This window comes from Crinia signifera, chromosome 1 (assembly GCF_055691185.1).
Source record: "Crinia signifera chromosome 1, ASM5569118v1, whole genome shotgun sequence".
NCBI lineage: Eukaryota > Metazoa > Chordata > Amphibia > Anura > Myobatrachidae > Crinia > Crinia signifera.
The window spans coordinates 88,580,687-88,606,549 of NC_139217.1; the positions used below are offsets into that span (position 1 = coordinate 88,580,687).

Consider the following 25,863-nt stretch of genomic DNA (forward strand, 5'->3'; position numbering starts at 1 on the left):
TAGTTTAACTAAAGCAGTGTTATGTTTCTATAGCGATTTAATATAGAATTATAATAGGATTAGTTTGTTTTGGTTAGGATTAAATAGTTTAATAAGCTCTTTTGAACTTTTCTATTTGCTTCCCACGATAGAGTGCTTGATCACTTAAATGGTGGCTAGTTTTAATGTTGTAACCTAGTTTCTGCAGTGTAGAATTATGTCTTGGCAAAGATGTCTGTCAGAACATAATGAAATTAATAACAATCCTTAAAAGGAATGTGATAATGTGCGGATGCTGCAATAAAAATATGTAAAGATTCTTAATGATCACTTTTGGTAGACATTATAATGTATGGGATGTTCTTGCAGGTAGCTGGGAGCTTTTTTATATGATTTGGAATGTCTTGTTAATTATATGAGCATTGGCAAGCAGGAGTTGGGGACGATCTGCAGCTGAAATGAGAATTTCTGGTCATGGAAGGGATATTGGACCTATTCAATTGTTGCTCTAATCAGATGTGCATTAGCACTTTGTGCAACTGATGTTGCCATCTGGGCCTCTAAAACTCTATTTTTGCAACTGGTAATGTGCTCCTGGTCCAAGCAACAATTGAATAGATGCAATGGATGGCCATTACTATAAGCGAGCAGCAGGGGGCGCATGCAACATTTGAATCTTCCAAAAGAAAACGTTGTTAGTTTGGCACGGCCTATACAAATTTTATCTTTCCAAACTTTGATAAATACCCTCCTAAATAACTAAAATTAGAAATTACCCTGATGTGCTCCCCCTGTGTACAAATATATCTGACAAGTGTACAGGAAATTATATATACAGTGTGTTTAGTTCTTTCTGCAGCATGAGCCTGCCACTATAGAGATGGCGATAGATTAGCCGGCACTCCTAGTGAAAAAATAGCAGCTTGCCCCGGTTCCCAAACAAAAGCATCCATACAAAGTCCCTGCCTCAGTGGAGCTTATAATCTATATTCCCTACCACATGTACACACACAGACATTCTAGGGTTAATTTGTTGGGAGCCAATTAACCTACCAGTATATTTTTGGATTATGGGAGGAAACGGGAGTACCCGGAGGAAACCCACGCAAGTACGGGGAGAATATACAAACTCTGCACAGTTAGGGCCATGGTGGGAATGGAACCCATGACCTCAGTGCTGTGAGGCAGTAATGCTAAAAATTACACTGTCCATACAATTAAGTTAGCTGTCAAACATCAGGGAACCTGATGGGTTAAATGGAATGGTGGACACTAGGAAAGTGTTGTTTTGTGAACTTTATATCCCAGCAAAGCAATTGATTTTGGAAGCTAGTCATACATTTTCTTTATTCTATGATCTCACCTCCCTCTTGCCATTTTTGTTGGTGTTTCAGCACTATACTAGTTATGTTCTTTGGTTTTACCGGGACAGTTGAATAGTTACCAAATAAAAGTAGTTCTCATTTTGGCTGGCATGTACTCAACTGAAAATGTGGTAAAAACCCGGGTACTTCTTTACTTTCACGGCGCCAGCATGGCGCCGCGCGTCAGAGTCCCTTTGCGGGGCTCGCTTCGCTCGCCCACGCTGCGGGCTCGGTGGCTCGCCACGCTAATTACAATCAACTCCATGCGAACATGGATAGTGGAGGTATGAACTATCCATGTTGGCATGGCGTTAACTTCGTTTATTTTACTTAGTTTGTGGCGAGCGTAACCCGGAAGTAGCGCGGCGCCATGCTGGCGCCGTGAAAGTAAAGAAGTACCAAAACCCGTTACCAGGGTTTTCAGATGCACAAAAGCCCCACCGCCGGATCTTCGCTGCGGTGGGTTATGCCAGTTGTAGCTGACATAACCCCATAGAAGCCTATGGGTTTTTTTTTTTTTTTTTATCCCCACTGCCAGTGCTGCCCCCCTCACCTGATGTCCGGGCAGCCTCCTGCTGTTCTGCTCGGACCAATGACCTCCTCCTCCCTAGCACCGGAATATCCCCTTTCTGGGTGCAGGGAGGAGGAGCCCAGTCAGCTACCAGGCACAGCAGGAGGGGGGAGAGCCCTTTGCGTAACTAATCATATGTGTTGGTATATTTGCGATTAGTATCAATGCAATGTGCGTTTTGATGTACTACAACTACTTGGCCTTTTTAACGAAGAAAAGTAAAAAGTTTCTAAGAGAAAACTGCTTAATTTAATTAGTGTTCATTTTATCATCCTGCTTTCTCCAAAACCCATGCTGTACCTCTTTCCTGCCTGGGGTGTCTCTCTCTGCTGTGGTGCTTCTAGCGCAGTGTGGTCTGTTTTAAATGCTGATATGCAGATCAGACCTGTGAGGGTTTGGTTAGAGTTGAGCATTTGGAGGGGTCGATTAGGGTATATAATACAGGGAACTCCATTCTGACAGTTGGGATTCTGACCCCTTGGTTCTAAAACAAATGCAAACGTATGCTTTAAGAATAATTAATACACGCTGGGCAAATTTGGGCTGAAAGCTGATCAAACTTGGTGTTTTGAGCGGCTTTAAGTTCAAAGCTGCCCAGTGTGTATGGCCCGGCGGTGATGCACGCTCCTGCATCATCGCTAGGAAAGCCATTCATCTCTGGTATTACCAGCAGATGAGCGGCTTTGTGGATGGCTTTTCATAAGGCTGTGTGATGCAAAGCTGCCCGGCCCCTGCTGACCGCGCCAGGCAGGGGGAAAGCCGCTCAGTGTGTATGCACTATCGCTATCCAAACATGCTGGGCAAAATCGGCCAGTGTGTATGGACCTTTATTGTCTTATGCCTCATTGTTATTGGTTGGTAGGCTCGCATAACTCTTCTGGGGCGAGATTCTCTATCACAGAAATGCAGTAAAAACCCCGTTATCGGGGGTTTTACCGCATTTCTGTATTCTCTAACCCCCCTTCGCAATGTCAGCGCTGCGGAGGGAATCGCCAGAAAAAGCTGGCGATCCCCTGCAGAAGCCTATGGGCTTCTTACCGCAGCGCTGTGTGAGGGATCCGTCAGCATGCCCCGCAGCCGGAGTGTCGGTCTGCGCATGCGCAGACGGTCTCCGGGTCATAGACCCGGAAGTCCAGCAACGGCGCCGCATCGCAAGGGACAGCTCTTACCGCAAGAGCTGTCCCTTGCGTTAATGACCGCATATTTTAGAGAATATGCGGTCATTAGAAATGCGAATGCCGGCGATACTGGGCTGCGGATTTTAGAGAATCCCGCCCCTGGTGTGGTCAGTAAATGTAAAAACAAATCCTGTGTTGCAGGTCTCCACAGTCCTTTCTGAGCTTACTTGCCCAAAACTTGTTTTATTTTTTTACATTTTCCTGTTTTACTGGTTTTATTGGCGTAAGACACTTGAATTTCAGATAACGTGACTGTGAAGGTGCTCTGTGTACACAGCCTTTATCACAGGAATGTGTTTCATTTAGTATACAGTTTTCTCTTTACTCTAGTCGCCTTACACTTCTTTTTTTTTTAAGGGGCCTATTTATCAATTATTATTTGGGGGGGAGTTTTTGGGGGGTTCCTGCAAATAAGTATCCCTTAATTGTATATCGGCAGGGAATACAGTATCCCTTTTTTTGGCTGCAAGAGCAGCTTCCATAGCCGCCCCCAGCTCTCACCCCTTGTGATTTTGTGGCCAGCAGACCTCTCATTTGATCCCTACATTTCCACGTCACAGGGCTGGAGTCCATGTCCCTGCAGATGTATAGCATCCTTGAGTAAACCACAGAGAAGCTGCAGAGATTGCTGGGGAAATTACTTAATTAAAGGGGACATTTGTTTAGAATGGTGCAGAGGAAACTGGTTTATATCAGATAACGCACATCTGGTTTAATGTAGCTTCTGGTCTCCCCTTCTCTCTCCCCATACACAGAAGATTTTCATAAAGGTCTCCCTATTTGTTTCCATATGCTAATGCTGCTCAGGTGACTCCCCAGCAGGGCTGTCTTAGCAGCATTGTGGGCACTAGGCAAAGCAATGCACTGGGGCCCCTACTAAGTAAAAAAATAATAATCATAATAATCAGAACTTCCTGCGGTGTCTCTCCTCCTGCTGTCAGCCATCCAGCAATTAGCAGCTTACAGCCATAACTGTTTGGCTGGAGGCTGGTAGAGAATGTTTCCCAGCACCTCTGATTTTTGTGTAGTAATAGCTTGTTTATTTATAAGCGCCACAAAGTGTCCGCAGCGCCGTACATAGCAAACAAAAAAACAAATTACAAGGTAACGTACAGGGTGTGTTGATAAAATACAGCATAAATAGGGGTATAGCTGGTAGAACTAAAATCAGCATCAGTTCTGAAGTAGGTGTCGAAATTGTCGAGGAGACTGAAGATGAAGTAGAGGAAGGGAAGATCAGGGCAGGAGCGCTGGTGAGGTAGATGTGGGGTGAGTACGTGAGGAAGGAGGGCCCTACTCATAAGAGTTAACAGACTAAAAGGAGGTGGGTGGACGAACGAATAACAATAGGATAAGTAGAAACGGTTGGAGGGGTAGGTTAGGCAGGATAGGAGGAGCGAAAGAGGTGGTGTAATTCACAAGCAAAGCAGTTGGGCAGAAATCTCTACTTGCCTCAAAAGAAACTCCAGAGGCAACGGCAATCCCTTCTCGAAGGCCCCTAGAATTGTGGGGCCCTAGGGCAGCTGCCCAGTAAGCCCATGCATTAAGATGGCCCTACACCCGAGTGTTTACAACATTTGGCCCGCCTGGCCCTGTGTTACTAACTCCATACCCAGTATGTGCAAAGATCTATACAGGTGTAATGCAAGCTGTAAAACGAACCCCCTCAGGAAAGCCAGTAAAATGATGTACAGGACCAAAGGGTTGCCATGGATGTACATATGTGGGTATATTTTCTAACTTTGGTTTTATGGGTGAAACTTGGAAAAAGAGACCATTGTGACAAAGTACTAATCCACTTCTGCATTACATTTTACAGACTAATGCTGCTTTCCCACTGCCTACACGGGTAATGACCCGTTTTTTTTAAACGGGTAAGAGCCATAAAGACTTTCCCACTGCAGCTTTTAAACGGTAAATTACCGTTTAAAAGCTGTTTTTGTCACATTCACACTTACCCGTTTAAAAACACGTTTAAGCAGTGTAAAGATAGGGGGGGGGGGGGGGGAGAATTAAAAAAAAAAAAACGGCGTGGGGTCCCCCCCACTGCCGTAACCAGCACCAGGCTGAAAGAGCCGGGGCTGGTAATAAAAAATCAGGAAACCCGACAAATAGGGGTTCCCTGATTTTTTACAACCAGCCCCAGGCTCCAGGTCCGGGGCTGGTTCCCAAAATACGGGGGACAAAATGACTAGGGGTCCCCCGTATTTTAAGAACCAGCCCCAGGCACAACCAGCCAGCAGGGTAATGCCACAGCCGGGGGACACTTATGATATAAGTTCCCGCGGCCAAAGCATTAACCCTACCGACCAGTCAGCCTGGCCAGGGGCCCTGGGGGAGTGGGGACCCCCCCCAATAAAGGGGTCCCCCCCCTCCAGGACTTACCTGACCAGGCTGAAGCCTGGTGCTGTCCTCGATGCCCCTGGGCGGTGGGCATCGAGCTGATGGTATGGTGTAAAAAATAGAATAAAAACCATTGTCTTTTACTGGTGAACTATGAGTCCCAGCAAGCCTCCCCCGCAAGCTGGGACTTGGAGAACCACAAGTCCCAGCCTGCGGGGTATTAAAGGGCCCGCTGGGTCTTGTAGTTCCACAGTAAAAGAGTTAAATAAACACACTGACACACGTGAAAAATAAAAGTTTAATACATACATACTGATACTTACCTATCTTGAGCCCGTAGGTAGCCCTGGTCCTGATGTCCTGGTCCGTGTAGGCGTCTGTATCCATGTCGGCATCCCTGTCGGCGACGGCGTCGGCGGTCCGGAGTCCGAAGAAATCCATTTGGGAAGCTGTGGAAGGAAACCATACTCACCTGTCCCAGCGCGACGTAGTCCAGGTAAGGTCTTTGCAAAAAAAAAAAACCGAACACCCGAACCAAGCGAACAGGCAGTGAGCTGCACGGTGTTTGTTTACATCGTGCGGCTCCGCCCCCGAATGCCGCTATTGGCCGCTAGGCCGCAAGGCGGCCAATAGCGGCATTCGGGGGCGGAGCCGCACGATGTAAACACACCGTGCGGCTCTCTGCCTGTTCGCTTGGTTCGGGTGTTCGTTTTTTTTTTTTTTGCAAAGACCTTACCTGGACTACGTCGCGCTGGGACAGGTGAGTATGGTTTCCTTCCACAGCTTCCCAAATGGATTTCTTCGGACTCCGGACCGCCGACGCCGTCGCCGACAGGGATGCCGACATGGATACAGACGCCTACACGGACCAGGACATCAGGACCAGGGCTACCTACGGGCTCAAGATAGGTAAGTATCAGTATGTATGTATTAAACTTTTATTTTTCACGTGTGTCAGTGTGTTTATTTAACTCTTTTACTGTGGAACTACAAGACCCAGCGGGCCCTTTAATACCCCGCAGGCTGGGACTTGTGGTTCTCCAAGTCCCAGCTTGCGGGGGAGGCTTGCTGGGACTCATAGTTCACCAGTAAAAGACAATGGTTTTTATTCTATTTTTTACACCATACCATCAGCTCGATGCCCACCGCCCAGGGGCATCGAGGACAGCACCAGGCTTCAGCCTGGTCAGGTAAGTCCTGGAGGGGGGGGACCCCTTTATTGGGGGGGTCCCCACTCCCCCAGGGCCCCTGGCCAGGCTGACTGGTCGGTAGGGTTAATGCTTTGGCCGCGGGAACTTATATCATAAGTGTCCCCCGGCTGTGGCATTACCCTGCTGGCTGGTTGTGCCTGGGGCTGGTTCTTAAAATACGGGGGACCCCTAGTCATTTTGTCCCCCGTATTTTGGGAACCAGCCCCGGACCTGGAGCCTGGGGCTGGTTGTAAAAAATCAGGGAACCCCTATTTGTCGGGTTTCCTGATTTTTTTTTAATACCAGCCCCAGCTCCTTCAGCCTGGTGCTGGTTACAGCAGTGGGGGGGGACCCCATGCCGGTTTTTTTTTAACGGGTAAAGGGCTACCCCTTTCCCACTGCCGAAAAAACGGCTCTTACACGGTAAAAACACTGCTTTTTACCCGGTTAACAAATACCGGTATTTGTTAACCGTGTAAAGCAACCTGGAGCTTTCCCACTGCAGCTCTAGCCGTTTAAAAAGGCTAAAAAAACGGCATTTTACCGTGTAAAGCCTGCAGTGGGAAAGGGGTATGAGGGACAGATGTATTAAACCTGGTGAAGTGATAAAGTGGTATGTAATATTGCAGCTGCCAATCAGCTCCTAGCTGTCCCTTCTCAAACCCAGCCTGTAATTTGACAGATAGGAGCTGATTGGCTGCTGCGTTATCGCCCACTTTATCACTTCACCAGTCTAAAGGTGGCCATACACACACAGATTTATCTGCAGATCTGTCTGGTTGGAACAAAAACATGGTTATGGATGAGAGCAAATGACAGTTGACCATTTGCTTGGAAATGCTGGAAAACTGACAAACTGTCACTCATCCATAACCATGTTTTTGTTTCAACCAGCCAGATCTGAAGATAAATCTTACTAGTGTATGGGCACCTTTAATACTAATACATCTTTCCCAGTGTTTGAAAATTATTAGTGAGGAGCTGATTGGTTTGATACTTTACTCCTTGCAACTTTATCTCTCCAGCTTTAATAATCATCACACCATATTGGTTTCTATGTAAATGACAGTATATAGAAATGTCACATTTATAGCTGCTTCTAGTAGTCTTAATAGTAAAATTGGTTCAAGGAGTCTGATGTGGGGATGCCTGTAGGTTATTGTGAATCATCTGTAATTGGCTTGCAGTGTGTAGCAAGCCGCCTTTTCCTTTGGCTGCTTGACTATAGTTTCTCTTAGAAGTTCTGCGTTTTATTTTGTGCCCACGTTCCCACACTTATCAATTGACATGGAATGGCTCCCAGAGAGGCCTCTCAGGTAGGGCACCCATTGTTATTTATGTTACACACCCTCCTTTGGACTGTATAAAGCCAGCAAGTCAATACAGCACTCTTATATTTGATACCTTTATTGTGAGCAAAGACCTAGATAGAAGTACAGCTAGGGTGTGTGTGTGTGTGTGTGTGTGTGTGTGTGTTTCTATTAACTGTTGCTTTTATCTGGTGTGAAGGACAGTCTGTGTCTAGTGTACAGTCTCCCTTCTAAAGTAAAGTGGACCAGATGCACAAAGCTTCAAAAGTGATTAATGGAGAGTGATAAACAGCCAGCCAATCAGCTCCTACCTGCCATGTCAGACTGGGTTTGAAAAATATCAGGCAGGAGCTGATTGGTTGGTTGTTTTATCACTCTCCATTTAATCATTTTTGAAGCTTAGTGCATCTGGCATCTGTCCCAGTGTCACTTGTCTGAGTGACAGCCATTACTTATTCCCTCATATTCTTCATGCGTTATTTGTAATTTCTTGCCATTTGCAGCTTGAATTACAGAATTTGTAAGTGGAGCCACATCCTCTGATCTACTGTAGTTTATTAATGGATTTTTAAACCAGGGTTGCCGACCCTCCCGGAATTAACGGGAGACTCCCGACAATCGGGTTCCCCCCCCCCCCCCCCCCCACCCGAGCATGTAATGAAAGTCTCCTCTCTGGGCTTCTCCCGGAGAGGAGCATTTGAAAGTCGGCTACCCTGTTTTAAACGCTATATAGAAGAATACATTTTGTTTTAGGTGTTGCATATTTCTTGAATATTACAAACGGTATACGATAGTTAGGTCGACAGCACAAAGGTCGACATGCCTAAAGGTCGACATGGGGTTAGGTTGACTGTCATTTTTTTATTATTTTTAGCCGATCTCTGCTGACAGGCGGTATTTCATGGCCTACTATCCACTATGGAGTGGTAGGAGAATAAAAATAGTGTGCCGAGCGAAACGTGGCACCAAGCCTGAAGCATGCTGAGTGCAGCGAGCCATGCGAGGGGACGTGGTGTACTTTTTTTTTTTTTTTTTTTTTTTTTTTTAGTGTCCATGTCGACTGTGTTGACCTTTGGGGAAAAAAGGGGAAAACCCCAAGTCGACCTTGCCCATGTCGACCTAATGCTTGTGTTCGACCTAATGTCCATGTCGACATTAAACCATGTCGACATGCAGACATTGATGCATGTGGACCTATAGTGGTCGACCCAATGCATGTCAATCTTTGTACTGTCGACCCTATGGCCCATACCCTTACAAACAAGTTTTTCTTTCTGCACAATTTGCATTTGGTTAGTGTGTGTGTGTGTGTCTGCTCAGCTGAGCAGATCTGGAAATGAGCCAGCTGCAGACTTAGAAGGTGACAGAGCTGTCAGCCCAGAGGGCACACTCCTGGGCTTGCTAAATATATGTGCTATGTAGTGCACAGCACTGGGTGAACAAAGTCACAAGGGGAATTCATTATTTCTAATGAGTGCATGAGACTCTATTTACTAGAACGGTATGACCCAAAATGACACCAAGCTTTGCCCTGTTGTCTCTAAATATATTGTCATATACTTAATACTCTTTTAGCTAGGTAAATATTGCCTGTCCAGTTGTGACGTGAGGCCTGACACATTCAGCCGACAATTGGTAAGTGTGTTTGCACTAGCCAATCATCAGGACGGTTGATCAGCTGGACAGCCAATCTGACACTTATGCTGGGTACAAACTAGAACGACAAAGTAAGAAATTGTCCGTTGTAAGCCACCAGTGCCAATTACTACTGTATATTAATTTTAGTCTTTGACACAATTGATATAAAGGGGCATTGTGCCAATTTTATGCTGTTTCTAAGCAATCTGACTAGATTGCTCAGAAGTTAAGCATGATCGATCTGTGTGTATATCCCCGAGCGATGGCGATGCATTGTCCCGCCTGTCACCATTGCTAGGCCTGGGCTAATCAGAACGCTGGTTAGAACAGATCACCCATACACACATCGCTGCATGTGTGATCTAGCTGCCAGGAAGCACAAGGGCGATAATCCTAGCCTGTGTGTCTCAGCAGGCTAGGACATATCGCCTCGTGTGTACGGGGCTTTACTGTTCGCTTACAGTTGGATGCAAGAAACCAAGCAGTGTATGGCCATCCTACCCTCTCCTTGAGCTACTTGGGACCCTCCCGTGTGGTCGGATCGCATGCATTGTTTTTACATGCGATGTCGCATGCGAACCAGTTCCCTACAACAAGTCAGACCTCCTTGCGTACAGGACCACGCATAAGATTGGATGTTAAACATATACGATTCGGGATGATTTCTTGGCCTAATTGTTCGGAATCGAGTCAAATATGACTAGTGCATGGGGGCTTTAACTTTTAAACTATGTATGTAAGTGGAAATCAGACTGCATCATTGTATTATTATTTTTTTTGCATTATGATTAAATTCTGATGAGAAGGGCAACACATTCTAAGTTCTAAGCTATTAACTTTTATGTAGATAATGTGTTAGAGAAAATACTTCTGGTGGGAAGAGAAGCGGGTAATTTCTGTCTCTGAAGAAAACATTAGTTGTAATCTGTATTAATGAGACTACTGTATAGTTAATTATTTATCTTTTCTGATCTGCTTTTACAGGGTGAAGTAAAGTAATTCCGTCCTGGTGAGCCTTGTGCTTGAATTACAATATTCCATTTCAAACTTTTTTTTTTTTTTCCCTCGGCTGGGTTCATACTACTCCCTAGCTTTCGAAGGTTTTTTTTTTGTGTGTGGTTTTTTTTTGGGATTTATTTTTTGGTTTTCAATTTTTGAAATGCCCTGATTGAAACGTGTAAACCTGGAAATCACCAGGATGAATGTTCAGAATTTGGAATGCTCCAAGAATGACTTCGGCTCCCCATTGCTATTTGATGATGACGGCAATGGAAATGAAGACCAATCTCTCAAATTGCCAAAATGTGAATGTAATCTTAATTCCAATAATGCTGCTCTTGATGAGACTAGGAGTGACTATGCAGTTGCCAAGGACTCTATACCAGAAGATCTCGGGGAGTTGGAGAAGACTGTAGATTACACCACAAAAAGGACAGAGAATGGTCTTCATACGCGCACGGGTTTATTTCATGTTAATATGGAGTTTGAAGATACTGTAGATTATGTGAACAAAGGTTTATCCTCCTCAATGAACTCTTCATTCCCAACCAAGACCCATAAATGTTTGAACCATGAATGCACTACAAATGCTAGTACATTCAAATGTATGCACCATAAACAGAATGTTAAGCAGCCCATGCCTTACATCCAACAGTCAGCTGATTCCTATTATAATAAAATGGAGCATTTGAGTACTTTACAGTTCACTGTCAAACAAACTGATGAAGCTTGTGGGAATGTTGTGTCTGAGCAGGTGGAGCTAGGCACACCATTCACCATACACAAGGAGGTGGAGGTACCAACATTGACCTTATTTTCCTTGTCGTTGGACTCAAGTGAAATGTGTTTGAGGAAAAATAGTTTAGTTTCAAGTGGCTCTGAAAAGCCAATGAGTACTTCTTTACTGGAAAGTTCAGTGCTACCGAACACCTCCAATGAAGTCTTTTCAGGGTCTTTCAAGTGGTCTAACAATATCCCTAGTTGTTGTGAGAGTGGTGAGCAATCCAATAAAGACTTAAATTATTTTGAAGTGCCTCCACGCAATGAAGATTCTAAACCTGGTCGCCTGATCATTAGAGGTCCCGAATCTACAAGCCAGGTGTCTAACATGGATGGCGTCATGTGTAGTACACCTGAACCACACAAGGAAGATCTTCGTAAATCTCCTGAGAACGTTTCCCCAGTTATGAAAATGAAGGATGACGTAAACAAAAATAACATGTGCCCCATCACGGGCACAGACCAAGAAGTCATTATTCCAGCTTTACATATAGAAGAAATTCACTTTGATACCAAAAAGGAAATAGGTTTTCCGGCAGAAGACACCTGTCTTTTAAAGTCCTCCAGAAGAACCCCATCTTTGAGATTAGAATCCAAAGACTTGTTGAGTAACTCATCAGGGGACAACTGTGAAGACACTTTTTTAATAGGAACTCTCAGTTCACCCACGGATGTCAAGGCATATACCTCAACCCCTTTACCGGAGTCCAAAAATATGACCTTCTCTGTTCCAGTTTTAGATGATTTTGGACAAATTGAGAAACCAAGGAAACCAGATTCTATAAAGGACATGAAGAAAGGCAGCAACCTAGAGATACCTAGATTAGGCCCTGGAAATGGCACAGCTAAACAGTTTAATAGAAAGCTGGCACCAGCAACTTCTGTAGCAAAATTAAAGAAAAGTGAGGTGGTGAACTTTCCAAAGCCAAACTTCAAGAATGTAAAGGCTAAAGTGCTGACCAGGCCTGCATTGGTAAGAAAGGAGTGCCCTTCATCTGTTTCAAAGCCTTCTCCCAGTTCACCTCTGTCACAATCTAATGCATCTTCCCCTCTAGCATCCCCTAGAACCCCAGCTTCTGCTGTCAAGACAGTGAGTAAAAAATCAGTTCTAAACAACGACGTTAAAGCTGTAGCAGCTATTGCTAAATATCATAGGCAACCAATCAATAAGCAGCTCTTCCCCAGCCAACCTGCACATGCCCCAACCCATACTAAATATGCTCAAGGTAAAGTTCCCAGAACGGCTGTGTTGAAGCAGACTCAAGATGATATTGAGAGAGCGAGTTCTACAAATTCAACACACTCCTCTGGATCAGCTGCTGCCATAACCTGTACGGCCAGCTCTAAAGTGAAAGAACACGAGGGTGAAAGGACGAAGACTTCTGCAAAGCCTGCTGCAGTGAATGGTGCTCACATGGGGCCAGATACATTTATGCAGAATGGCCTTGTTATGGCTGAGGAATCAAAATCCCAGAAGGAAGACTGCACATCTGGGGACATTATTGCCAATGTAGTGGTAAGTGCGGTTATGTCATTTCCCTCCCTCTGTGCTGTCATGGTTGTATTTATTAGCTGTATTTAGATTAAATGTGTCTATTTTAGTATGGTTTTTCTTGCCGTTACTTTTTGTATGAGTGCTGGGATGTTTAGTAAGTTGTCTGTAGGTAACTAATGTGTTTAAATAAGGGCTGCGTAAACTCTAGCCTAGGATACAGACTATGTGCCCGAAGACTGACTGTTTCTTTCACATGTTTTGGGGGCACTCTGTTGATACCAATGGATGAACATTGTCATTTTGAAATATTACACTGCCTAACACTCCTGCGTTCTGCATTGTTTTGGTCACTACGTCATTTTTAGTTTTGTAGTCCTTGTGCATTTCAATAAACACGGTGCTGCACAGAGTTGTGTGGCTGTGGTTTATGCACATTAATTTCTCATTGCGCTATACTAGGCCTCATTGCTTTATTCATGTAAACATTCGGCATAACTACAGATCACATTTCAAGCGATTCTGCCAAAACCACATGTTTGTCCGTACTGGCCAACCAGGCTCCAAATCACGCAGTGTGATCATTGGGCTGTTCTATTTATTCTGAATATCCCTGAATTCCACTCCACTCAGGGCACTTTCATTGTAAGATATTAGTGTTACATAATCGGGAACATGTTTGTGGCTGTGCAGTCTAGTGAGTAGTTTTCTGTCCAGTGTGTTCTGCCAATATTAAACGTAAGCAAAACCCACAAATGTTTTCATCAGTGGAATGACAGTTGTGCTTGTTTTTTTTTTTTTTTTTAAATTTCCCCTAAGGGAAGGTGCTTCAGATCAAGATAGAAGAATGTCCTGTTCCACGAGCTTATGTTATTGCAGCACAGTTCTGCGAATATACTTACTTTCTTTTCCTGTAATTCCAGACAGTAGGCTCAAGTGTATTTATTAATAATTGGTATGTTTTTATATGATTTTTAGGTTTTTGGCAAATTAGAATTATTAAGTCTTGGAGGATTGTGGGGGCCCTTTAAAGAGAGGATAAGAGGGTTACTTTTTAGTAGCACCCTGAGATTGAATTCCCACCCCATGCAAGCTTGCGAAAAATATCGCAGTCCTCCTCCGGTTATCTGCAAATCCATTGGGAACTCACTCCCCATCTAATGATTTCACCATTGTACCATCTGTGCGTAGCTTAGGATGTACTCAGCTGAAGGAGGCCACACGCTGGTGCAGTTGTTCGATATTCCCTTGCGCTATTAATTTACAACTGTGCAATTAGGAATAATCCCCAAGTTACCCATAGATAACTTTGGCTTCGGACTATACTTTATCATGTAACATTTTAGCTATAAAATAATAGGTAGAAGCTCATTGGTTGCTTTGGGCAGTTTCTCCACTTTTTTGAAAGCTTTGCTAAATCTCCTCTTGATTTTGCCACCCCTGCTGTCCATGATACATGTTCCCACTAAGTCTACAGAAGCGCTTCTGCATTGATCGAACAACCACTGTTAATGTATGTTAATTATGACTCCAAGCAGGATGGCTGTCCGACTTCTCATGGTATTTTGTTAAGATGCTTCAAAATGTTTGATGTTCAGTGTCCATGAACATGTTTGTAGTGTAGGAGTCCCATTGTTATATTTCGGTCTTGAAATTGAGTACTTGCATTTAGGGATGCCAATCTCGGGGCATTTAAAACAAAAAAAAAAAAACGCCCTGCGTATTTACTTACATGTGCATAATGCATTAGACTGCACATGGGCATTTTAGGTGCCAATTCCGGGATCCCAGCGATCCTGGAATTGGTCACCCTACTTGCATTGGATGTTTCAATAGTGGAGTTTGTTTGGTTTTATGGCTTTTTTATATATAAATAAAAGCTGATCTTTATGCGGGTACCAGGTGACGCTCCGACAGTGGGGAATCCCGACATCAGGATACCGACTGCCGGTGCTTCGTCAACGGGGATCCCGACTCACAGGGGCTATTCTGCCTTGTGACCCCCATTAAACCTGTAGCGCGGCGAGCGCAGCAAGCCCACAAGGGGCATCTTTGCAGCACCGGCAGTGGGGATACCGACTGTTGGGATCCCCACTGTCTGAGCCCCATACCACACCCCCTTATGCACCTATTACACACCTGTCGATACAGAAGTTTGCATGTTAATGTGTCCTGTAATTTTATGTACCATTGTAGGAGTAGACCTTGCCTGAAGTCAGATCATGTTTTCACTTGCAGAACGAGGGTGTACTTGGCCTGCATAGTAGGCTTCTCACTGTGCTAGAAGTCTCATCACACAAAGTAACCATTTTACTTGTGAATGAGCAGTAATTTTGATGATCTGAGTTAAATCATTTTAATTGTGTGTATTAACCTTGCTTGAGTGGTTTCTGTACAGAATGAAAGGCCCCTAATCCTATACTACATGCTGATCCGATATAAAGTTATCTTGTGACATTCATAACTAAATTTTGTGAAAGGATTATGTAGATGTCTGAAAAATAAGTCTGGGTGACATTGGCAGTGGTTGAACGAATTACCGCAGCCTCTACATTCTACCGCTACGTAATGGGAGTGAACGTACAAGTCATGGGATCTGAATGATAGGTTGAACTTGGCACAAGGTCGACACACAAGGTAGACCTTGACATAAGTTTGACAAGTTGAAGTTTTACTTGGCAATGATCGATTTCATGAAAAGGTCGACATGAGTTCATATTTTTTTTTTTTTTATACTTCACGTAGACTCTGAGTACTTCTACTTCTACTTATTTTTATTCGGTGCCCACAATCCAATACCTAGTCACTATTACCCCTTTTAGATCGCACATATTTACTGGGTTCATGCCAGTTTGTTGCCAGGTCGAGGGTTACCGGGTCCAGCAAACCAGCAGCAACACGGCCTTACGAACCAGTAAAAAAGAAGAGCTCTTACCGGCTCGAGCAACCGGTTTCCCATTCACACTGAAAAAGGAGGCAGTGCTTGGAGCAGCGCCAGCTCTAAGCCCTGCCTCCTCTAACTCCCCCGATGAGGCTCTGGCCCGCCCCCACATGTCAGCAACATTGCCGGTTCGCTGAAGAGATCTGAACAGAACAAAATGCAGAGTCACGCCGGGACTAAACCGTTTTAAAATCCCGGTGCGGCCCTGCATTTTAAGATGTGAAAGTGGTATAATGGTCTTGCCTAGTTTTAGAGGCCTGCAGGCTTCTGCTACTAAGCCCAAACTCCCTTGTCAGGGTGGAGAGTAGTGCCCAGTTACACTACATGCCTCTCAGGGAAGCCGTGTCAGACTAGTGTAGGTCTTCTCTGGATCTGAAACCTCTTGTGTATTATAACACTACCAGAGTTCCTTCAGAAATGCGTCACCAGGTGCTCATCTGTTTAAATTAAGCACAATAATACATTTAATAGCCTATAAATGTTTTTGTGAAAGCGGACTGTATATGTTGTCATATAGATGTCAAAATCAGTTAATAATGAGGTATTTTGCAGCATGCATGACATCAAAATAAGCTGAATACTGTAATACTATTGAAATAATCATTTTGTTAAAACGGAACCTTCATGTGTTGGTAAAATGAAGCAATAATCCAGGACTATGTAGTCATATTGCAAATAGGCGGCATACCTTAGATTAGGCATGTCCAAACTATGGCCCTACAGCTGCCGTGGAACTACACATCCCAGCATGCCTTGCCATAGTTTAAGCATTCCCTAATAGCAAAACTGTGGCATGGTATGATGGGGCTTGTAGTTTCACCACAGTTGGAGGGCCATAGTTTGGACATGCCTGCCTTAGCTTAGATCTTATTACATTCTGGTGTATATCGGTCCAATGCACAGGGATTTCTGATTACCTTGAAACCTCTCCTGGCCAGCTGCTCAGATCAGGACCACAATAGTGGTAGTACAGTTATCTAGAAGCTGTGGCCACAACATGCTTGGGAGCAGCTGCCAGCAAGAAGAGACAGGCGTCTTAAAATGAGATGTGGTAATGTGCGCATAGAAAAGTTTTTTTTTTTTTTTTGTCTCCTCTTGATAAAATTATTTATGTATATTATATGATCCTTACCACCTATGCGTTAATAAGATAATTGCTTAACTCTTTGAGTGCCAAAGTTGCGGTGAGAGATCTTAAAATTTCTGTTAAATGCCAGCATTGCTCACAGCGACTAATACTTTTTTTTGGGTGCAATATTTAACTAAGCTTTAATTGATTGACTTTGCTGTATTTGTATTTATTTATATTAAAAGAACAGTCCCCTGAGCGATCCAGGCATTTTTAGCGGATATTTTGAGGATCACTCACAGCGACGTTGGCACTCAAAGGGGTTAAGAGCACATATACAATGCCTTTAAAAAGTATTCACCCCCTTGGATTTTTACCTATTTTGTTAAATTACAAAGTTTCTTTTTAGTCTGAATTTTGTGATGGATCTGCACAAAATAGTTTAAGTTGGTGAAATGAGAAAATAAATGTGTGTGCATATGTATTCACCCCCTTTGCTATGAAGCCCCTCAAAAGTTCTGGTGCAACCAATTACCTTCAGAAGTCACATAATTAGTTAAATGAAGTCCACCTGTGTGCAATCTAAGTGTCACATGATCTGTCATTATAAACGCACCTTTTTGGAAAGGCCCCAGAGGCTGCAACACCACCTAGCAAGAGACATCACACCATGAAGACGAAGGAGCTCTACAAGGAAGTCAGGGACAAAGTTGTTGAAGTACAAGTCAGGCTTAGATTATAAAATGTCAATCTTTGATGATCCACAGAGCGCTATCAAATCCATCATCAAGTGGAAAGAACATGGTACCACAGCAAACCAAAGAGCTGCAGAGTTCAGCAGAGACCGGTGTATCTGCGCATTGGACCACAATAAGCCGTACACTCCGTAGAGCTGGGCTCTTCCCAAATGTATGGAGGAAAGTGCTTTAGCCGAAAAGCTTGATTTTGTCTCGTCTCAAGCTGTTGACAAGCAGAAACCATCCAACATGGAGCTGAAGCAGTTTTGCCCTGTGACAAGCTCACAGAGCCTTATCCAAAGTGACTTGCAGATGTAATTGTTGCAAAAGGTGGTTCTACAAAGTACTGACGTGTGTGTGGTGGTGGGGGTGTGTGTGTGGTGGGGGGGTGTGAATAGTTATGCTCGCTGAAGTTTTCTGTTATTTTGTCCTATTTGTTGTTTTGCTTCACAATAAAAAAAAATGACCTCTTCAAAGTTGTAGGCATGTTATGTGAATGAAATTAAGCAAAGCCTCAAACAATCCATTTTAAATACGGACTGAGGCATCAAAGCACAAAAAAATGTGAAGGTGGGTGAATACTTTTGCAAGGCACTGTATGTCCAGGGGTGGTTCTAGGCTCTTCTGCAACACCGCCAAACTACTGTACGACTCCCAGTACTCTGCAGATCAACAGACGGACTGGTCCACTCCTATCAATGCATTTTACAGTTTACTGTTACTGTTATAGCTGTCTTTTCTGTCTGATGTAGTAGTCTGCACTTTGTATGAGGCAGGCTGTAGCACATTTCGGTACTTCTGTACTTTCACGGCGCCAGCATGGCGCCGCGCGTCAGAGTCCCCTTGCGGGGCTCGCTTCGCTCGCCCACGCTGCGGGCTCGGTGGCTCGCTACGCTCGCCACGCTAATTAAAATCAACTCCATGCCAACATGGATAGTGAAGGTATGAACTATCCATGTTGGCATGGCGTTAACTCCGTTTATTTAACTTAATTAGTGGCGAGCGTAACCCGGAAGTACGCGCGGCGCCATGCTGGCGCCGTGAAAGTAAAGAAGTACCCACATTTCTTATTGAAGGACTGGCCACAATTTCCCCCCGAAAAAACAGCAGCATTTGGAAGCCTCTCCTGCCTCTGTGTTAGGCAGTTTTCTTAATATATACAGTTTGAGCCATCGGTACTTCTTTACTTTCACGGCGCCAGCATGGCGCCGCGCGTACTTCCGGGTTACGCTCGCCACTAATTAAGTTAAATAAACGGAGTTAACGCCATGCCAACATGGATAGTTCATACCTTCACTATCCATGTTGGCATGGAGTTGATTTTAATTAGCGTGGCGAGCGTAGCGAGCCACCGAGCCCGCAGCGTGGGCGAGCGAAGTAAGCTGGCGCCGTGAAAGTTAAGAAGTACCGAGCCATCTACTGGCCATGTATATGCTGGCTTGTGTTAACGCTTTAGTTTTAATGGTTATTGTAAGGTTTCTGAGCACCCTAGACAAAGCTAAACATTACTGTCCATGCTCCCCGTACTTTCCACCAAGAGCATGACCTACACACTTGAAATTTACAATAACAGATTACAACAAAGATTATTAAAATACTAAAAGTAATATTAACTTTGCTAAGACTTTGCTACATGATCACTTTAACAGATCGGATCCCCGGTCCCTGTGTGTCTCTTGATATCCGATGTCTTACTGCTGTGATGTGTGTGAACTGACCCCCACACTGAAAAAAAAATGAAAGGGCAAAAATAGTACAGGAGTGAACGTATCTGTTCCAAGTTTTATAGACCTTGTAAAATCATCTGGAGTTCAGAAGTATACTGTAAGTACCATAGTCATTATAATATCTGCCTACAGAAGGGTGGGGGACTGTAGATAATCTGCTGCAATTTGTTCACTAGTTGCTGAGATGAACTGTCAGATTAATTTTTTTTTATTTTGGGTGGTAGACTAGACATGGAAGGAGGAAAAAGCTGGGAGTGAGGAATCTAGATACAGGAGATAAAACAATAGTTTCCTGATAGATGGCAAAAATGAAGATATTTTTGGGCAGTGCCATCATATAAATCTAAAGCCCCCCCCCATACGCTAGGCAATTACTCTGCAATATGGGCTCTTTTCCTGCGATTGTGGTGATCGATCACAGGAATAGAGCCAAAATTGAAATTGCAGGTGAATGACAGCAGTCCGATGTCATGTTTGTTACTGTCCTTATCGCATCAGAGCCTGCAAGTCGTAATGGCTGCAGCAGCAATCTCTTGCAGGCTTGGATCGCATGCGATATATCACATTCAAATTCTACAGCTTGTGATCCTGTCCCAGGTGACTCAAGGGGTAATTGAAATTAAGGCCTTAAGAGACCGGACAGCAATCTCGCCACCCGTGAATAGTTTACAATGCGGTGGGGAACTGATGCAAATTATGTAGGTGTTTTGTAGGCATTTTATTTTAACGCAGTGTTGTGCTGTATTTCTTCTGCCTTCCACATTAACCAATTTATTGTGGTGCTTGTTTTGTCAGGAGATTCACTATCCTCTTGTTCTTTTCACTAAAGTTCAGGCCCTGCGCATCTATGTGGCCCATACAGCTATATTGCGCATGTTTAAGTCTTCCTATTTGTTCCGGTTGTGTTGCTACTTCCATTTCTGCACATTACCACACTCGGTTGGGCCTTTTCGTTCTTAGGTGGTAAACCAGGCATTGTAAGTTGTAGCTTTGCTGTACTGCTGCTTTGTCCAGGGGCCACACATTTGTGTGGTTTCTGGTTCTGATCTTGGCAGCAGTGTTTTTTAGTTATCTCTGTTCTATTCCTCCCGTGCAGGCAGCAATGGGATTCCCCCAATGTTCTTTTAAATGTGTTTCCTGAGAAATGAATGAGAACAGGATTTTGGTACTTACTGACCCATTTCTTCTATTCCATAGGGGACACAGGATGCCCACTCTTTGTTTTTCCCCAGACGGTTTTCTTCTGTTCTGTGACTCTGTAGTTGCAGTATGGTTTGCATTCTCTCCCGTTGGTCCTCAGACATTTGTATTACTCATTCTCTAGACAGGTTGTCTCCATCTCCCCTCAGTTTCTATAACTGGGGCTGATGGAGAAGAGGGGTAGGAGCCAGTCCCACTTTTTAAAGTTCCTGCTTCGCTCATCCGACTGTCTATACTCCAGTGTTGTGATCTCAAGTTTTTGTTATGTCATCTGAGAAAATAAGATTTAACAATTAGTACCAAAAATCCTATTTTTACACTTCTCTGGAATTGTTTTCATGGAAAAATAATTTCTTTAGCTTCCATGTTTATTTTTCTCATTCTTTTCAAAAGAGAATGGGCATACTCTAATGCTTACTCTACATTCACAATTCCTGCTTCTTTGAGTGTGTGCCCGAGCTGAAATATTTGAAATGAGTATGAAATGTCAATTGATTTTGTACTGCTGACCTATTTGTGGCTCTGTATCATAAATCTCTTAAATGGACCCCAATTAAAATGCATGCATACAAAGCATTAGAGCTAGTAGTGTTAGGCTTTGCGTTTTAAAGTCTTCAGTTTCCTTGTATTTGAACATATAAAATCACTTTTCAAACTTTTAGAGGGAGAAGTACTAAGCTTTGAGGCTTACAAGGCGCAGAGGCTTATAAAGTGCAGAGGAGTAAAATACCAGCTAATTTCCTTTTATCGTTTTTAAAAAAAAAATAACTGCTGCTTAGATTTAAACTGATTTAAGTTTTACGTAAGAAATCGCCCCCAAAATCCACCTTGAGCCATCATGGAACCACCTGGGCGGCAGAACTGCATACAATACACTGTATGCCAGATATAGGGAACCTTTGGCCCTCCACTACATGTCCCATCATGCCCTGCAACAGTTTCACCATGGACAAATATCAACACTGTTGCAGGGCATGCTGGGATGTGTAGTTGAACAGCTGGAGGGCCAAATGATCCCCAGCCCCGCCATATGCAGTCCTTTTGCATACAATTTATCATATGCGATCTGCAGCCAAGCCTACCGGGAGGCTTGGCAAGGCAAATTATCTCTAGTGCAGCACTTCCACTCTTCAGGCTCCAATGTGATGCAGACGGGACCACGCATCACATTGCACATGATGTCCAATCCATACGATTTGGTCACTTTTCATCCGATTTATTGCCGAAATCTAAATGAAAAGTAACAGATTTGCAAGAGAATCCCCTAATGTATGATTAGTGGAAATCCCACTGTGGCTCAAACACCGGGTCAGTGAAAGTTTTTTTTTTATTCCTTTATCTCATTGGTCCCCAACCTTTTCTCTCTCCTGTACCACTTAATTAGGATATTTATTTAGATGTACTCGCTGCTCTCAATTTGAAATATCAAGGAGTGGAGTGGAAGTGAGCAGTATGCATGTCTTTATACTAAGGAGTAGTGTGTGGTCTGGAATCTGGTCCCTATGTGTCTGGCCATGTAGGGCGGGGCTGATGATCGCTGATGCCTGAGGGCAGTGCAGGTTCCTTCCCATTGGTTTGCTGGTCAGGCAAAAGCACAAGGAGAGACGCTGATGATGCAGCAGACTTAACCGGAAGTGACGCAGCGTAGTTTGTCGCCAAGCAATGGGAGACTTCTTCTTCCACCATTGCTGATATTATTTTAAAGTACCCCCAACAGGTCTGCAGAGTTCCCCCAGGGTTACAAGTACCCCAGGTTGGGAACTGCTACTCTATCTACACACATTAATGCAGACTGTCCAAAACTGTAGGTTATGGTGTGAAGGTGTCGCCAGAGTTTTAACACCTGCTTTTACATTCTGTTCTACATCTGAAAACTGCAGTTGAAAACAGTACTAAGGATTTGCATCAGCGCAGTTGCCACCATTTATGTTCTAAAAGAATTTATTAATGAAAGTGTAACACATTGATAATCCATGGCATCACCAAACACCTCCTAATAGCGCACATTATTTTTCATGTGCGTTTTCCAGATGTCTCCTACATGTCTGAGCAAGCTTAGATGTTGGCTGCATATATTAAGCAGCTCAATGTTAGTTGTGTGTTGTGCCAATTGTATTACATATTTTAGTGGCAGGTTTTAGACTATATGGATACAAATGCAGAAATCTATTTTCTAATCTGCGTATATAGAATTTAAGAACCTTAATTCAACAATTACAATTAAAAAAAGTATTCCTATATCAGCAAGCATCATGTGACAAACAAACATTACACTTGGCTCTCAGTGATCTGGTACCTACCTAAGCCATCAATGGTCAACAGCCAACCTTAGGATGGAAGCCATGGAGGATTAACACCAGTATTACGTAGTTTCTCCATCAAGGGAGATCGACAAATGTTCTCTACCTTTTTATATGGTGCACAGCCCCCCAAATGGTGTTTTATTTTTTTTTCCTCCCTTCAGTTGGAGCTGAGATGAGACCTGTAAAGCCCCACCCCCAAGTTCTGATTGGCCCATGAGCTAGTGAGTGAAAGATCAGATATGACAATCGATGGTCCTTCATTGCATAATTTACCACCATTGATGGTCACTTGCTTTTCTACCATCAATGGTGAGTGCACTGGTGGCCATCCCTAGTTTAGCTTGCTTCCTCCTAGATTCTGAATATTAGAAAATGCCTTAGCAGGTCTCTGCTATCCTGGACACTGGCCTAACAATACATGGACTCCAAGCCTTTTGTTAATATTTACTGTTCCCCAATTTTTACAGACTGTTCATCTCCTATACCAGACTGCTCAGCTACTCCACTTTGGTTTTATTTCCTCTAGATTTTGCTGCCATATTCTGAATAGCTGCGTTCAGATGTCTGTTTTTATTTGAATCTTTTGAGTATTGTTTTTTTTTTTTTTAAAAAGATAAATGCTGCAAAGTGACATAAAATGAGCAGGCACCCAAAGATAATTGGTAACCTAAACCGAGAGGCCCAATTGGGACAGTAATATACATACGAGCGTATGATGGCAACCAGCTTGAGACCAAATCTGTAATATGGAAAATACTGGTCTACATGTTAAAGGATATAGGCCTTAAAAACACAGATTTAAAGGTGAATAACAAAAATTACCAATAAGTAGGAGTTACGAATGTGTAAATACATTTAAGGGAATAGAGGTAAGAGTGACGAGGGGTTAAGGAAAGTACACCTCAAAAAAGGGTGCCGGACGGCTCCCGACAGTCGGGATTCCAAATGTCATTCCTTCGACATCGGAATCCTGAGTGCTCCCTCGTGGGGGTCCACAACCCGCATAGAGGGAGAATAAAATAGGTGGCGAGCGCAGCTCGCCATCGTGCCCGCAGTGTGGCGAGCGCAGCGAACCCGCAAGGGGCTTCACTAGCTCCAAAGCATAGATAAATGAAATAAGGGGGAAAAAAAGTATGTTAATAGGTAAACTGATGTGAGTGCTCTATAATAGTTATTTTGCCGGTGCATCATAGTGTCAGCATATAATATGCAACTACTGGAGAAACAAGTAATTCCTGTCCATTTTCCAGTATTTGTGAGAAAAAGGTTGATTGTAATTTGTTCCCAGACATTGCCAGATTTTTGTTCCAACCAGGCAGATTGGAATGCTAAATCTTGGAATGATAGTATCCAGCTTTAGGGACTTCTCTTAAGATTCCCTCTGAATATATTGAACTTTAATATATTTGGGGTATTCAGAAAGCAGGGTCATAAATTGGATTGGCTTAAAAATCTATTAATAGAGGAGACATTCTAAGTAGGATGATACAATTACAGGGAAGAATGTCCCAGCAGCGTGTTCCTTTAGTAACAAATATGTAGTAAAACATGCACCTAGGCCCTGTCGAATACTAATCCTTGAAAGCTTAGAAATGATGAGCGTAGTTTAGGTGAAAAATACTTATAATTGCAGGGTCGGAATCCGCATACAGGTGCGTATTTTATGGGTACGTACATAGGTCACGAAAACCGCTTTATTTTAAGTACATTCTGGAATCAAAGGTGATTGTGTGGTTTTTGATGGATGTCTATAGTGACGAATATAGAGGATGGACCATGTGGTGTGATCGCATAGATTCAGTGGCCCCGAGATGGGGTGAGGAGATATGGAGGCCCGCTGCCTTGCCTTCGTTGTAAGCAGCAGGCAGAGAGGCAGCTGTCTGGTACGTATGTTGTAACTGAATATATATATATATATATCAAGCAGTCCCCCTGTGCATGTGCCACGTGGTGAGTAACCACGGCCCAGTACAAGCTAATGACTGGTGGACACTTTGTTGTCTCGGTATCTCTCAGAAAAGATGCACCACTTGATGTATTATATAAGGTTCGGTTCTGCACACTTTTCTTAAAAGCCCAAATCCGTTTCTCTTCATTGGCATTAATGGTGTACACCTATCCATCCACAGATTCATTCTGGTCTAATGTTGCTTCCACATTTTCCAGGCATTGTTATAAGTTTTATAATGTTGATTTAAGATTTTAGTCTCTTTGGCGTCCTGATGCAAAACTGTTTCCAGCGGGTTGGACTAAAGCCATAGTTCTAATTTAATGTGTGTAAATCCATGTACTAGGCGGTCTTCCTATTTCATGTCACCCGAGCTTATGATTGCAGTTTCTCTGGTATGTTTACCATGAATCTAGCAAAATGTTCCATAGAACACTGTTCCATATAATTCACTTTTACATCTAATATGCTAGAAATGCCGCGCTACGTACACAAGTCAGAATGGGTTATTGTGTATAACCATTTTCTATGGCGATAAGGTTATCAGTCCGACCATTCTTTGTTTGTTTGCCGTGTGTATGTTCTTGGTTAAAGACTGCTAACAAATGCATCAATGTGAATGTGGCCTAAGCCCCCTTCTGTGGATCATTTTCTCTACAGTAGTTAGGTCGACCACTGTTAGTCGACAGGCAAGAGGTTGACATTGCTTAGGTCAACCTTTTTCAAAAGCTCAAGGAAAAAGGTCAACATGAGGTTTCTTTTTTTTTTTTTTCTTGTCATCAGATGTCTACATGGACACATGGTGAGCGCATATTGTGCTGAGTGCACTATGCCCACTGGAATTGTATAAACAACCCATGAAAACCCCATGTCAACCTTTTCTATGTCAACCTTTTTCATGTATTGAAATTTGGCCTTTATACTGTTGAGGGCATACTGTGAAGTGAGAGATGCCACTAAAGCCTCTTATAGCAGCTGTGTGCTGTGGGTTAAGCTGGCCACACACCTAAAGATTTCATTTGTCCATCTAGCTGGTATGGAAATCTAGTAATGTATGGGAGCAAATGACAATGACCCATATGTTCCTAAACACT

The 25,863-nt window shown here is 43.5% G+C and overlaps 1 protein-coding gene across 3 annotated transcripts in view; it reads left to right on the forward strand.

Moving 5' to 3' along the window:
• MTUS1 (microtubule associated scaffold protein 1) overlaps positions 1-25,863 on the forward strand; it is a 241,572-nt gene that overhangs the window by 89,440 nt on the left and 126,269 nt on the right. For all 3 annotated transcript variants that reach the window (XM_083169551.1, XM_083169568.1, XM_083169559.1), the window contains exon 2: positions 10,558-12,868. In XM_083169551.1, coding sequence (XP_083025677.1) covers positions 10,772-12,868 — 2,097 coding nt within the window. In that variant the 5' untranslated portion in view covers positions 10,558-10,771. The remainder of the gene's footprint in view (positions 1-10,557; positions 12,869-25,863) is intronic.